At 43.7% G+C, this 13,188-nt stretch overlaps 1 protein-coding gene and 1 non-coding gene across 4 annotated transcripts in view; both read right to left on the bottom strand.

Annotated features, from left to right (window-relative positions):
- Positions 1-2,995: 2,995 nt before the first annotated feature.
- LOC113457851 lies at positions 2,996-3,097 on the bottom strand. The gene has a single exon (XR_003378339.1). It is a non-coding gene; the product is annotated as a U6 spliceosomal RNA (small nuclear RNA).
- A 614-nt stretch (positions 3,098-3,711) lies between these two features.
- The window catches only part of Fkbp1a (FK506 binding protein 1A), a 21,317-nt gene continuing 11,840 nt past the window's right edge, over positions 3,712-13,188 (bottom strand). Inside the window, exons 3-5 of one of the 3 annotated variants that reach the window (XM_005363166.3) lie at positions 7,657-7,769; positions 5,636-5,800; positions 3,712-4,784 (exon numbers count right to left, since the gene is read on the bottom strand). In XM_005363166.3, coding sequence (XP_005363223.1) covers positions 5,672-5,800; positions 7,657-7,769 — 242 coding nt within the window. In that variant the 3' untranslated portion in view covers positions 3,712-4,784; positions 5,636-5,671. The other 2 variants (XM_013352248.2, XM_013352249.2) reach the window with 2 other exon arrangements.

The following is a 13,188-nucleotide window of genomic DNA, read 5'->3' as shown; positions in this document are numbered from 1 at the left end:
ACCAGATCTCATTACTGATGGTTGTGAGCCACCATGTGGTTGCTGGAAATTGAACTCAGGACCTTGGAAGAGCAGGCAGTGCTCTTAACCACTGAGCCATCTCTCCAGCCCCATTTTCTTTCTTTCAAAGAACAAACTCAATTGATTTTGTGTATTCAGTCTTCTATTCATTAATTTCTGCATGTTCTTTATTATTTAAGCTGTGCTTTCATCTCCACTTTATTCTTCATTTAATTTTCCTTTCACTTGACTCTTCTGGTTTCTTGTATTGGCTTCAAACTAGAACAAAATTTATTTATAGTCAAGAAAAGCATGAGAATCCTTTAATTGTATTGTATCTAGGTACTGCCCTACCTGGACTGTCGGTAGCCCATACGGGGCTGTAAGGACCCGTCCCTTTGGGAGAGATATTGAAAGCTGTTATTGAGAATTCTGTGGGGAGCTGAAGATATTTGGGACCTCCATTTTTTGCCACTAAGTCTCTGTCCAATTAAGGTGAAAGAGATCCAGTCATTACCAGAAGTGTTAGGAAAGAATACAATATTCCAGAAAGCATTAAGGTAGAAGGAATCATTTGGCCACTGGAGTCTTGCTGATGCCCATAATCCAAGAGTTGGAGAGCAATTGTCTAGAATACGAGTTAAAAATAGAATAGAAAGCCCCAGTAACAAGGAGAAAAGTACTGGTCCTACTGGGTGCTGCAAGATTTACCCAAAGCTCTGTAATATTGGATATGATCAATGTCAAAGGCCAACTGGGGCCAAAGGTTTTCTCATTTTAGAGACAACATTTGGATCTGGTCCACAAGTCCATCAGTCTTTGGGAGCAGTAAGCCCTTCAGTGTCCCGTTTTGTCACACTGAGGGCAAGAGGTCTTAGAGGGTTATCTGGGTCATTTCTTTTCTGGTGACCAATCTGACATAGCATTTGTCAGCTTATTTCTCCTAGTGGAGGAGCTGGCAGATCTCAGTGAGTCCTCACACCCCTGTTCTCTCTCCCCAGCTGTGGGCTCTCTGTACTCCCTCTTCCTCTCTAGATTCCAGCTGCACAAAGCAGAACTTGTATATAGCAGATGGTCCTGGGCATCAATGATAATTTTTATAATTTTCTTATAATCTCAGGAGTAGAGTAAGAAAGTAATCTGTCCTGGAGATAATTCCTCCAGGACAGAATAAGAATACTTCTGCAGAGTCTCTCAAAGGCACCCTAGGAAAAGACGGGTTTTCATTAGGTCCTGGGTCAACAGTTGCCACCTTGATTCCTGGGTTTCACTGATCATTAGTCCCTCAAGAACACAGACAATCAAGTGTCACCACAGCTGTGTGACAATCCCACTCTGGAGAACCCACCATAGATGTTTCCAGTCCTGTAAGGAAGTTAGAATTATTTTGTGTAATTCATAAGCATATCATATAGGCCGTAGGGTTTATTCTAGTCCCCTCAGTTCAGATCTGTCCATCAGAATGCTGACATTCCAATGAAGCCCATTATTTTGGGTGAGATGCTGAAAACACTCTACTTCAGTACCATTCAAAGAAACTTCTGCCAGGCATGCCACACCCTTTAATCTCAGCACTCAGGAGACAGGGGCAGGTGGATTTCTTGAGTTCGAGACCTGCCTGATCTACAGAGCAAATTCGAGGACAGCTAGGAGCACATAAGTCTCACTGCCGCCACCAGCCTTTAGGGCCTTCATTCTTGCTGTTCCAGTAGCCACTCCCTGCGCTTTGCTGCTCTCCTGGCATCTGCCACCATTTACTCACCTGCTGGCTCCCTTCACTGGATGTTAAAAGCCTGCAACGGCACTGCCCTATCTCAGGCGGCATTCACTCCTTATACCCAGCATGCACTGGGTCACAGGACTGGCATAATAATTACAGGACACTCTGCAATTAACCAGATTTACTTTCCATAATAAACCTTGGACGAGCATTGGCTTTGAGTATTAGAAATTGATGCTAAAATAGGAAGAGTGTCCACCACTAGGCAGATCTGACCCTGTATCAGCCACATATATCATCAGCATGCTCTTCTACCTTTCCAAAAACCACAGTGGTGCACGACGTAGCTCAGTTATGGCAAACCCAGCCTTTGATGAGTACAATACCCATCTGCCCAGGGCACACATCTGGAATCCAAGCAACTTGGATGATCTCATCACACACTCTGGGCAGAAGACAGGAGTGCTACCTTTGGTACTTTAATTTTAGCACTTTTTTAAAAATCTTTAGGTGTTTTATCTATGCATGTCTATACACCACTTGGTGCCTGGTCCCTATGTAGGCCAGAGGAGGACACTGGGATGGCCAGAATTGGAGTTATAGACAGATGTGTGCCACCACATTGGTGCTGGGAATCAACCTGGGGTCCTCTGGAAGAGTAGTTAGTACTTTTAACCAACCTGTCACTATAATCTATGGGATCCAAGACCCTCCTCTGGCTTCCAGGACATCTGCATACATTCTGTACACACTCGCACACATACAGTTAAAAAAAATTTTCTGGGGGACGGTAGGACCTGAGTGGGAAATGGCATGACACTCTGGGACGATAGTGATCTTGATGGGACACAAAAATGTAAACAAAATACTGCCCTCTATATTTATTAGGGGAACTGAAGTGAAATGTAACAGAGAAGAAGGTATATATCCAACATCAACAGTTTATAAATAAATAGGCAGTCACCAAAACTATCATTTTGACAAATCTGATAAAATAACTTTTGAGAAAAACTAAAATGTAACTCTAGGCTATTACTCTAGAAATCTAAATTAAGATAATTTAAGGAAAGTATTTTTAAAAACCATTATTCAGACTAGCAAGACAGGTGAAGGAGCTGCATCCCCATGACCCAGATGGCAGGAAAACTGGCTTTTGTAAGTGGTCCTTTGACCTCCACAAGAATGCTAAAAAAATAGAAAACCAACCATTATTCCAATGTTTGACAACCTCTGTATTTAAAATGACTAAGCAGAACAATTTTTTTCTTTTCCTTTTTTTTTTTGTTTTAACGCGTGAATTTGAGTGTCATCCTTCCACGGGGGCCAATCTTCTCTGTATCGTTCCAATTTTAGTATATGTGCTGCTGAAGCGAGCACTTTCTTTTCTTTTTTTAAAGATACAGGGTCTCAATATGTAGACCAGGTTAGCCCAGAACTCAGAGATCCACCTGCCTCTGCCTTCTGAGTGCTGGGATTAAAGGTGTCTGTCACTACGTCCAACTCCAGAGCAATTATAAAGGATGTGTCAGGATATTATGGGGCATCTTGGTGATCAGCGTTAATTCTCAGTAAGAGAAACATTACTGGCACCTACAGGATGGAGGAAGGGGAACGGAGAGGATAGGACAGAAAAAAAACAAGGCAGTCTTTCCACGCTATCTCATGAAGGACACACATTTAAATTCCTACATCCTCTCCATATTCATTCACACAATTGTTTATAAAACTCCAGCTCGACTCTGCTGAAAGCAGGTTGGATCCTCTACTTCTCTGTGACAGTTAAAGGCTGTGAGAGACAGGAGGGCAGGACCCATGACTGCCCTAGCAAGTCCCAGGCAGGTCTTTTGAGTTAGCCTACCATTCCCACCCACCCACCAACACAGCCAAGGGCTATGCTGGCTGTCAAGATATAACCCTGGACCCTACATACCTACCAATCTGTGCTAAAAGGGGCATGAGGCACCATGCAAGCAACCACCATGACACAGAGCTGAGAAAAGCCAGCATAAAGCACTTTTATTGCAATAATAAAACTTGAAACGCATATGTGGTGCAGAGGGCAAGGGACAAAAGCGTACTTTCTCTCACCAAATCACTACACAGGACAGCAGAGGGTGAGAAGGAACTGAGGGAGGAAAAGCCAGGAAGCCGAGATTAGCAGAGAGAGCCAAGCATCAGAACCCAGGAGATGCTGAAGCTGTGATGACCAGCATCATCTTCTTAGAGAACACTCAAGGATTTGTAGTGACGACTGGGCGTCCATTGGGTGGTGAGTCTACAAACAGCACCTTCAATTTAAACTTTCCATTAAAGTTCTTAAAATTTAGGAAGTGGAGCTTGGATAGTTACAAGATTACAAAAGTCCTGAAAATCCATTAGAAAAACCATAGGATGAAAAACAAATTAAGCCAGGTCACAAAGAAGGCTTCAAAGGTCCCTGCCAACCCAGGGACAGGGACTGTAGTGTCTAACACAGCAGTAAAGGGACCTGCTTTACAAGGCAGACGGTTTCAGAAGGTGGGAGGGCTGTCAAAGGCTCGCTCCCTCCCTTCCCACTTCAGTTTGGGTAGGGCTTTCAATTTAACAGGACTTCCCGCACTGGAGAAAAATCCAGCCCTCAACAGCATCTCAAATCTGCTATGGCTTTGCAGCACAGCAGCAAGAATGTCTTAATATATAATAGATAAATTTTTCATCCAAAAAATTAAAATAAAATAAAATAAAAATTCTTGCAAATCCCACCCCCAACACCAATTCCTATTCTAAAGTTAACCCATCGCTTGTGCTGTTAATACTTGACAATATACTTCATTGGAAACCTAGATCTGAAAGACTGAAATTGAATCTTCACCCCAAAACAAAATAACTTGAGGTTTATGGCATATAGTTTAGGTCAACACACATACAGAGAAGGAAGAGGACATGGAGGTGTCCGAAGCAAAGCCGAGTGACGGAACACATTCAGTCGGGTAGGTGTCTATACAAAGAGTGGTGGGCATCAGGAAAAGCTCCACATGGATTCATGTGCACCCGTCTGGAGGTACCAGATCCCTCCATGGCAGATCTGTTGGGGGACAGAAAATCTGTGAGTTCCAGTAACTCATTGTTCTATGCGTGGACAGTCACAATATTATCTATCATGTCAAGTCCCGTCCTGAGCAGCTGAGAGGTCTTGAACCAGGCAACTTCTTAAAGCTGGAAAAAGCTGATGAATTGACTCAGTTTCCCGGCAAGTAACTTTCTTGTGTCGACTTGCCATGAGTGGTTCATATGGCTTTTCTCCTGGTAACCTAACATTAAGTTTAGCTTGCTAAAAACAGAAGGAGGCTGCCCCTCCCACTCCCGATGCTGCTGACAACACAATGAGGTTCCAAAAAGCATCCTCACTCAGTCCCTGGCTGTGGCCTCTGGGTTCTAGGGGTAGAACAAACAGGAAAGTCTAGGTCAGCTGGAAGGGTGACATTCATGTGTAAAGAGATCCTACTAGTATGCTGAGTTTAATGTTCTAATTAATGAAAAAGGGGACAGGAAAACAACTTGGGACCCTAAGGTCTCTCCCTAGGACTGACTGCCTGATCTCAAAGTTGCTTCCTTGAGGCTGTTCAAGCTAACGCTACTCCTACAAAAGTGTTTTTCTTACTGGCTTCTAGAAGAACAGAACAGAACAAGGCCAGAAAGAATTTTACTTCTAAATGTCTAAAATTCTAGCACTAGGAACTTAATTCAAAGAGCTACATATAAACAGCTGCCATCCCCACAAGCTCCTCAGCAACACATGCCATCCTGTTCTTAGAATGGCCAGCTTTTACAAAGATGGGCTGTCCCAGAGAGGGGAGAGGGGCTCTATAGTCTTTTCTGTCCTCACTTCTACCAAACACTGGGCCTAACAACAGAGCAGCAGTTAAGTATTCTTACCCATGTGCAAGGAGCTAAGGGAGGAAGCCACTTCTGTCATTCCAGTTTTAGAAGCTCCACGTCGAAGACCAGAGTGGCATGTGGTGGGATGATGCCTGGGTGCCCAGTGGCTCCATAGGCATAATCTGGGGAGATTGTCAGTTTGGCTCTCTGACCCACACTCATCTGTGAGAAAAAAAACAAGGATTAAACTCAGATGGACAAACTCCCAATCCTTCCACAAGCCAAGCTGGTTCCTGGGTGTCCCTGGCATGAACAGTGTTGACCAAGACACTCAAGTGACTACAGCTGCCCATCCAGCACCCATACTGTGAAAAACTTGGGAGGCTGGCAGTTAACACTAGATGGGACCCAATGGCAATTAAAAACCTCCCTTGACATTTTAGGACTTCCTTTTGTTATACAAATAGTTCTCATGCTATGTTATTTGGACAATTAAGAAAGGAGGAAAGGGGCTGGAGAGATGGCTAGTGGTTAAGAGCATTGCCTGTTCTTCCAAAGGTCCTGAGTTCAATTCCTGACAACCACATGGTGGCTCACAACCATCTGTAATGAGGTTGGTGCCTTCTTCTGGCCTACAGGAATACACGCAGATAGAATATTGTATACATAATAAATAAATAAATTTTTTAAAAAAAAAGGTGGGAAAGGCATGTGTTTATACAGATGCAACTTTTTCATTTAATCCAAGGATGTGGCAACTCTGTACACAGAAGGCTGACTGTACTTGGATTTAAAAAAAAAAAAAAGCTTAAACAAAAACAGCACAGATTCGACTCTGAGGACAGTCTACCATTCTGTACTATATTTAATCTTTTTATGGTGGATAGGGGCAGGATCTCACTCTGTAACCTAGTGTAGTATAAGATGACTTCAAAATAACAATAATACTGTTGCCCTAAGTTAAGATTATAGGTGTTCACTACCACATTTATACGTACATTCTTATAGTGAGAGACTTAAAAAAAGATTGATTTTTATGGGAAACAAGGCAACGTAACATATAATATGCTATTATTTGTAAAAATATATATTTATACTAATTAACAGAAGATATCTTTAAAAGGATTATCTCAACAATATTACTTTCTAGGATATTCTAACCCATATATGCCCATGACAAAGGATAATGACCTCATACACATTCCCATACAATGGATTAGTCATCAGAAAGATCCCAGTGGGCTTAAGATACAACATGGAAACGTGGCCATGATACTCTTAGACGAAAATGGAATCTTCCGAAATTCCATCTGTAGCAGGACCTTGTACCTGGAAACATTGAGCCAAACCAGCATCAAGAAATGGAGAGGGGCCATCTGCCTCCTCCACCCCGTCCCTTTTTCCCTCCACCCCTTCTCTGTTATACACAAATGACCTAAAGACTGATGACACCTTCACCACCTGATGAATAATTAACCCTACAAAGGCTGTAACTGAGCCTACTTTCTAGAACTTGCCCTTCAGTAAGTAATACCTGCACACATGTTAAGATGAAGACTGCAAGACAGGTATGCCGTATTGCTTTACAAAATACTGGGAAAGACTCAACTGGCCTTCATTAGGGTTTTGGTTAACTAAACTATAGCACCCATGCCCCGCAGAGAGCATTCAGCTGTATGGGTCTGCTCATGTTCAGGTATGAAGAAAGTAAACTCCAGGCCATTTTGTGCAGTAAAGGCAATAAAATGTGCTAAACTATACAAGAAACCCCATGGGCCTGGAGAGATGGCTCAACAGTAAGAGCACAAGCTGCTCTTGCAGAGGACCTACCTGGGTTCAGTTCCCAACACCCACATGGCAGCTCACAACCATCTCTAATTCTAGTTCCAGGGAACCCAATATCCTCTTCTGACTTCTGAGAGTACAAGACACAGATGTAATATATATGTATGTATACATGCAGGCAAACATTCCTCATTCAGTAATAAACCTTTGCAAAGAAAGCAAGAATGACCCTCTCAGAGAGTTACATGTGTGTGTTAGGCAGATGCCAGGAAACAAGGCACACGAGAGCCTACCTGGGCTACCCCTTCTTCCCAGCCTCGGATCACCTCCTGCTTGCCTAGCATAAACTTAAAAGGCTTGTTTCTGTCCCGAGAGGAATCAAATTTCTTTCCATCTTCAAGCATCCCTGTAAAAAAAAAGTACAGTTTTAACATGAGTGACCAAGAGAAACGACATAAAACAGTTCAAATAGCAGCAGCGCAGGTCCCATCCTCACAGCAGCGCCAGTGTTAGGGGTTGGGTTCTAGCCTGGAGAACTATGTTATCTCTGGAGGATTTCCTGTGGCCTCAATGGGCAGCTATGCAGTTGGCCTGAAGCCATATAGTCTGTTACCTCACTCTGAGGCACAGCTATTACCCTGTTCTGGAATTAGAGTACCATGGACTTTCTCAATTGGTAATGTGGTTTCCTTTGCCCTGTAAGGGCCTCCAGTGCAAGAGGAAGTGGTCCCCAGTTTTGTCACAGTACACATGTAACAAGTACACAGCATCTTCCAACCCTGCTCTCTTGGCTGGATAAGACTACACTGCTGCTCTCCATGGCAGGTAAATGAGCATTCGTCTAGAGAGGAAAATTCTCTCCGTACCATAGGGAAAGAAAAAGAGGACAGCTTTCTCCAGCACTCTAGTACTGTTTTATCAAAAACAAACAAACAACAAAACCAGGAACCTGAGCACAGGCTAGCTCTTGAGTTGCCAGTCATCCTGAGAAAGTAGCAAATAACCTGGATAACTAGGGGAATTGAAACACGCTAGCATTCAGCCCGCTGCTGAAGCTCGTGTCTTCACAGCACACCCCATTTTAAAGAAGAACCTCTGGCAGAAAGTGAGGTAATTTGCTCAAGAGGCAAACTAGACAAAACCCACACCACGTTCCTTTTACTAGACTGCTTTCCTAAAGGTCAGGCAAACACAATGAAAGGGGAATCCCAGCAACAGAGAACAGAGCGAGCACCGTGAGAACAGAGAAGTAGACATCTGCGGCAGACATCTACAGCTCCCTTTTCAATAACATCCCTGCATGGTCTCTCCGGAAGCCAGGATCAGTTAGCTGGGATAGCTGGCCCTGAGCTCCTGAGGCTCTCACAATGCAACTCCGGGCTGGAGGGAACTAGTTGTGGAACTAGAACTGATATGCAACGCAATAAGGGTTCAAAGATCCATTATAAAAGAATTCTCCTGTGCATGTGTTTATAGGGGTAAAAACCCTGATAAAAATCCCAACCTGAAAAACAATGTCAGCCCTGGCCGTAGACTGAGGAAACGAGATGAACTGAAAGCGTTATCACAATCGCCAGACTTCTAGACTTTAACCAAATAGGAAACAGGGTGGAGGCTGCTGTCCTGAACAGGAGTCCAGGCGGATGTCCTGGGAAGGGCCCTCACTCTGCCTGAAGACTGGGTGAAGGACACGGAGGAAAACAGGACCACCCATTTTCTAAGTCTGTAGAGAAACAGGAGGTGGCACCTTAAGACTACATTTAGCTTACTCTTTTACCAGAATACCACTTGATAGAAGAACTAACGAGCAACTAACGAACAAGTCTATGAATCAATAACGAGGAGATCAGCTTCCACACATATGCCCACTGCTAGCTCAAGCTCAGTCACAGGAATCACCCAACTGGGCCTGAAGTTAGGGAAAGAAACGCCAAGATTCTCAGAATCCTTTCTCTGGACATGAGCAAGCCTTTCCATTCTGCTTATGAGACTGCTTTAACAGAAATAAGGAAACACCAAGGCTCTGTAGCTTACCTAAGGGCAGAGCCAATGAACTGGGTGTGGGGGGATGGGGGTAGGGAGGTGAAGGGGATGGGGTTAGGGTGGGGGGAGGGGGGAACGAACCTGGCTCTAGCAAAAAGCTTTATTTAGTCCAGCAAGAACTGTGAACCATGAAAGATAACTGATAACCAGAAACAATCTCTTCCTGGCCTGGGCTCCTCTGGGCAGACCTTGAAGTAGGACCTAAGACAAAAGAAAGAGTAGTCCCTAGTTTTTAGGCTTAAATGTAAGAACCTGCTGAGGAAGATATTGTTCGATAGTTAAGAGCACTGGCTGTTCTTCCAAAGGACCTGGGTTTTGTTCCCGGCACCCACATAGTGGCTTACAACAGCCTTTGACTCTATTTCCAAGGATCTGAAGCCCTCCCTCTTCTGGTCTCTGTCTATACATATTTAGGCAAAACACCCATACATGAAACATTATTTTTAAGAAGCAGAGGCAGGCAGAACTCAGTTCAAGGACAGCCTGGTGTACAGAGCAAGTTCCACGGCAGTCAAGGCTACACAGAAAGACCCTGTCTCAAAAACAAAAAAGTTCAGTTAAATATTTTGAGAAAAACAAGACCAAAGGAGTGCCTGAACCAAGGCTATGAAATAGTTCAGACCCAGAGCCTCGCTCGCTCTTGTTGCAACATCAACTTTCTAGGAGTGGTGTAGTCCAGTCCCAAAGACAGACTGAACCACTCTAAGCCTTTCTCTACAACAGTTCTAGACTGTGAAGAGCAGACATACAGGGCAGTAGGAGTCTTAAGACTTGTGTACTATTTCCTTTGTCTATCAGAGTTTCCTATAAAAGTCACACATTATGAGTAAACAGAAAAAGACCCAAGAAAAAAGCTCTTGGGTGGGAGATAGTTCAGTTGGGAAAGCATAAAGTTCAATCCCCCAGAACCTCACTTATGGATGGGTGGACGGACGGACGGACGGACGGATAGATGTAAAAGGCCTGGGAAGGATGGCACACGTGGGCATTCCCAGACTGGGGAGTAAAAACAGGATTCCTAGGGCTTTCTAACCACCAGTGTAGCCTATCAGCTCCAGGGTCAACGAGAGACCCTATCACAAAAAATAAGGTAAAGAACTGAGGAAGACAACCAACTTAACCCTTAACAAATATTGTGTAAGGATGTAATGGTGACCTCGAGAAGGTCAGAAACACAATTCCATCACCAATACTCTGACCTAGTCCCAAACTATCTCTCTCAAGGATTTTGCTTTGGTATCATTAAATCTGCTATGAAGGTGTTAATTATAGAAACAGTAAAAAACAAAACAACAACAAAATATAGCAGCTGCCAAGACCTGAGGGATAATTAGAGCACAGAGGATCTCTAGTAAAATATAAATAATCTTTCTGATACTAATACATGGTAGACATGTCACTGTACACTTGTCTGGTCCCTCCAAATTTCAGAATGTATACCAGGAGCTGTCCTTATACTATGGATCTTGTGTGATTATAGCACAGGTTCACCACTATAAAAGAAAAAAATTTTTTATGCACACACAAAGTCATTCCTTAGACACATTCATTTTGTTTGAGAGTCTCACTGGAACTTTACCAAGTAGAGTAGGTTAGCTCACAGGGGAGTGTCACAGATCTGCTTGCCTCTATCTTTTCATCTGGCCATTGGTGGGATCACAGGCATATGTCATAGCATCATTTAAATTTTAGATGGGTTCTCATGCTTGCAAGTCAAGTGCTTTACCAACTAAGCCATCTCTCCATTCTCAGGTTCAACCTTTTTTTTTTTGTTTTGAGACAAGGTTTCTCTGTGTAGCTTTGGACCGTCCTAGAACTTGCTCTGTAGACTAGGCTGCAGTATGGCCTTGAACTCAGAGATGCAACTGCCTCTACCTCCTGAGTGCTGGATTAAAGGCGTGCGCAACCACCACCCAGCACAGGTTCATCACTTTTTAAAAATTTACCTCTGACAGGAGACACTCCTAATGGGAAAGGCTATGTCTATATGGGGCCAATTACAAAAGGGACATTTCTGTTTCTCTGTGGAGCAGCTACCGATGCTCCAAAGTGGGGGAGTGGGATGCGGGGGGGGGGGGACATGCTTTGCATTCTTACTTAGTAGGATTTCTGGATACTTATGACAACCTGTGAGACGAAGCTTCCTTTAATTTACTCAGCACGTTCCAATGTAATGCTGACATGAGAAGACCCACCACGCTTCCCTGACTGTGATAAGAGGACCAGCGTCTATGTTGGGGTCCAACACCTACACAGTATGTGCACAAACAAGCACGTGTAACTTATGTGTAATTACTATAACCTTTTCAAAAGAACTTAGTACTGCTTTGCCTGAGTTGCCTCAACTGACTAGTAGCAGGCAGGAAGCTCAGAGGGACGCAGCTTCTCTCTGCCACTGAGGCCGTTAGCAGCTGTCTTCAGTGAGGGATGTCTAACTCCCTTATCTTAAATGTATGTGGGACAGAGGGGCAAAGGCCTTATTATTAGCTCAGGAAGCAGGATCAATGCCTTATTCTCTTATGTTATTTCACACGAGCTGCTGTCTAAGGAAGGGGAACTATGCCAGCGCACAGTCATTTCCTGTCAAGCTTATCTATTTTATTTTCACGAGAAGTGACGGTAAGAGGTATTCTTTGGGGCTGAAAGATTGTTTCCCCAAAACTGAATTCTTAAAAAAAAAGGGTATATTTTATGTATAATGGTGCTTTGACTACATGTATGCATATACACCAGAAGAGGGTATCAGATTCCATAATAGACAGTTGTGAGCTGCCACGTGGTTACTGGGAACTGTACTAAGGATCTCTGGAAAAGCAGCTTAACCAACGAACCATCTTTCCAGCTCAATAATTAAATTCTAAAGGCTACATAAATATCCCTAGAGGTAAGGGATGAGTGAGTGTCATAGTGGGCCCAAGCTAAAGGACAAAGAGGTTCTTGAAGGAAGAGACACAGAGGAGCAGAAATGTCAGAAGGCATGAGTGTGCATGCAGCTTTCTGAGAATTATGCTGCTCAGCTTTGAGAGCAGATGGAAAACAGCTAGCAGATTTCACTTTCCACCAAGTACCATCTCTGAACAGTCATCCAACCAGCTACCCTCCTCTCCACAATACCTAAGAAACAACTGACTTAAGACATCAGACACACAGTAATCTCTGAAAGTAGGGAGATAAGCAAGGCCTGCCTCCAGTGGCTCCAGCTCACATCCTTGGGAATTTTCTGAGGTGGGAACAGGGATTGTCTTCAAGGCAGCAAGAGTCAACAGAACACACCACCTCTAATCAACTCCCAGCTCCACACATACAAGTTAGAAAATTGGGATACGTACCCACACTCTATCAAATATTACTTCATCTTGTTTATGTTTGGGGGGGTTGTGCATGTCTGTGTGTGTTCATGTGTTTGTGCCATAGAACACAAACGGAGGTCAAAGGACTACCTTAGATGTTAGTCCTCACCATCCACCTTGTCTGAGACAGTCTCTTGTTCGCTGTTTCATACTACAGGCTTGCTGACCTGCAAATTTCCAAGGACTCTGCCTTGATCTTCCATCTAACTGCTGGAGCACTAAGGTTATATGCTATCATGTCCCACTTTACATGGGATCTGACACCAGTGATGTGAGAGGGGCTTCTGTTTTGTGTTGATTTCATTGGTTAATAAAGTAACAGCCTTGGCCATTTGACAGGCCAGCCCTTAGGTGGGTGGAGTAGACAGAACAGAATGCTGGGAAGAAGAGGGAAGTGGGGCAATCACCATGTCTCTCCTCTCTGGGTCAGAT

Source organism: Microtus ochrogaster, linkage group LG8 (genome assembly GCF_000317375.1).
Source record: "Microtus ochrogaster isolate Prairie Vole_2 linkage group LG8, MicOch1.0, whole genome shotgun sequence".
Classification (NCBI taxonomy): Eukaryota; Metazoa; Chordata; class Mammalia; order Rodentia; family Cricetidae; genus Microtus; species Microtus ochrogaster.
This window is presented reverse-complemented; position numbering and strand designations above follow the sequence as displayed.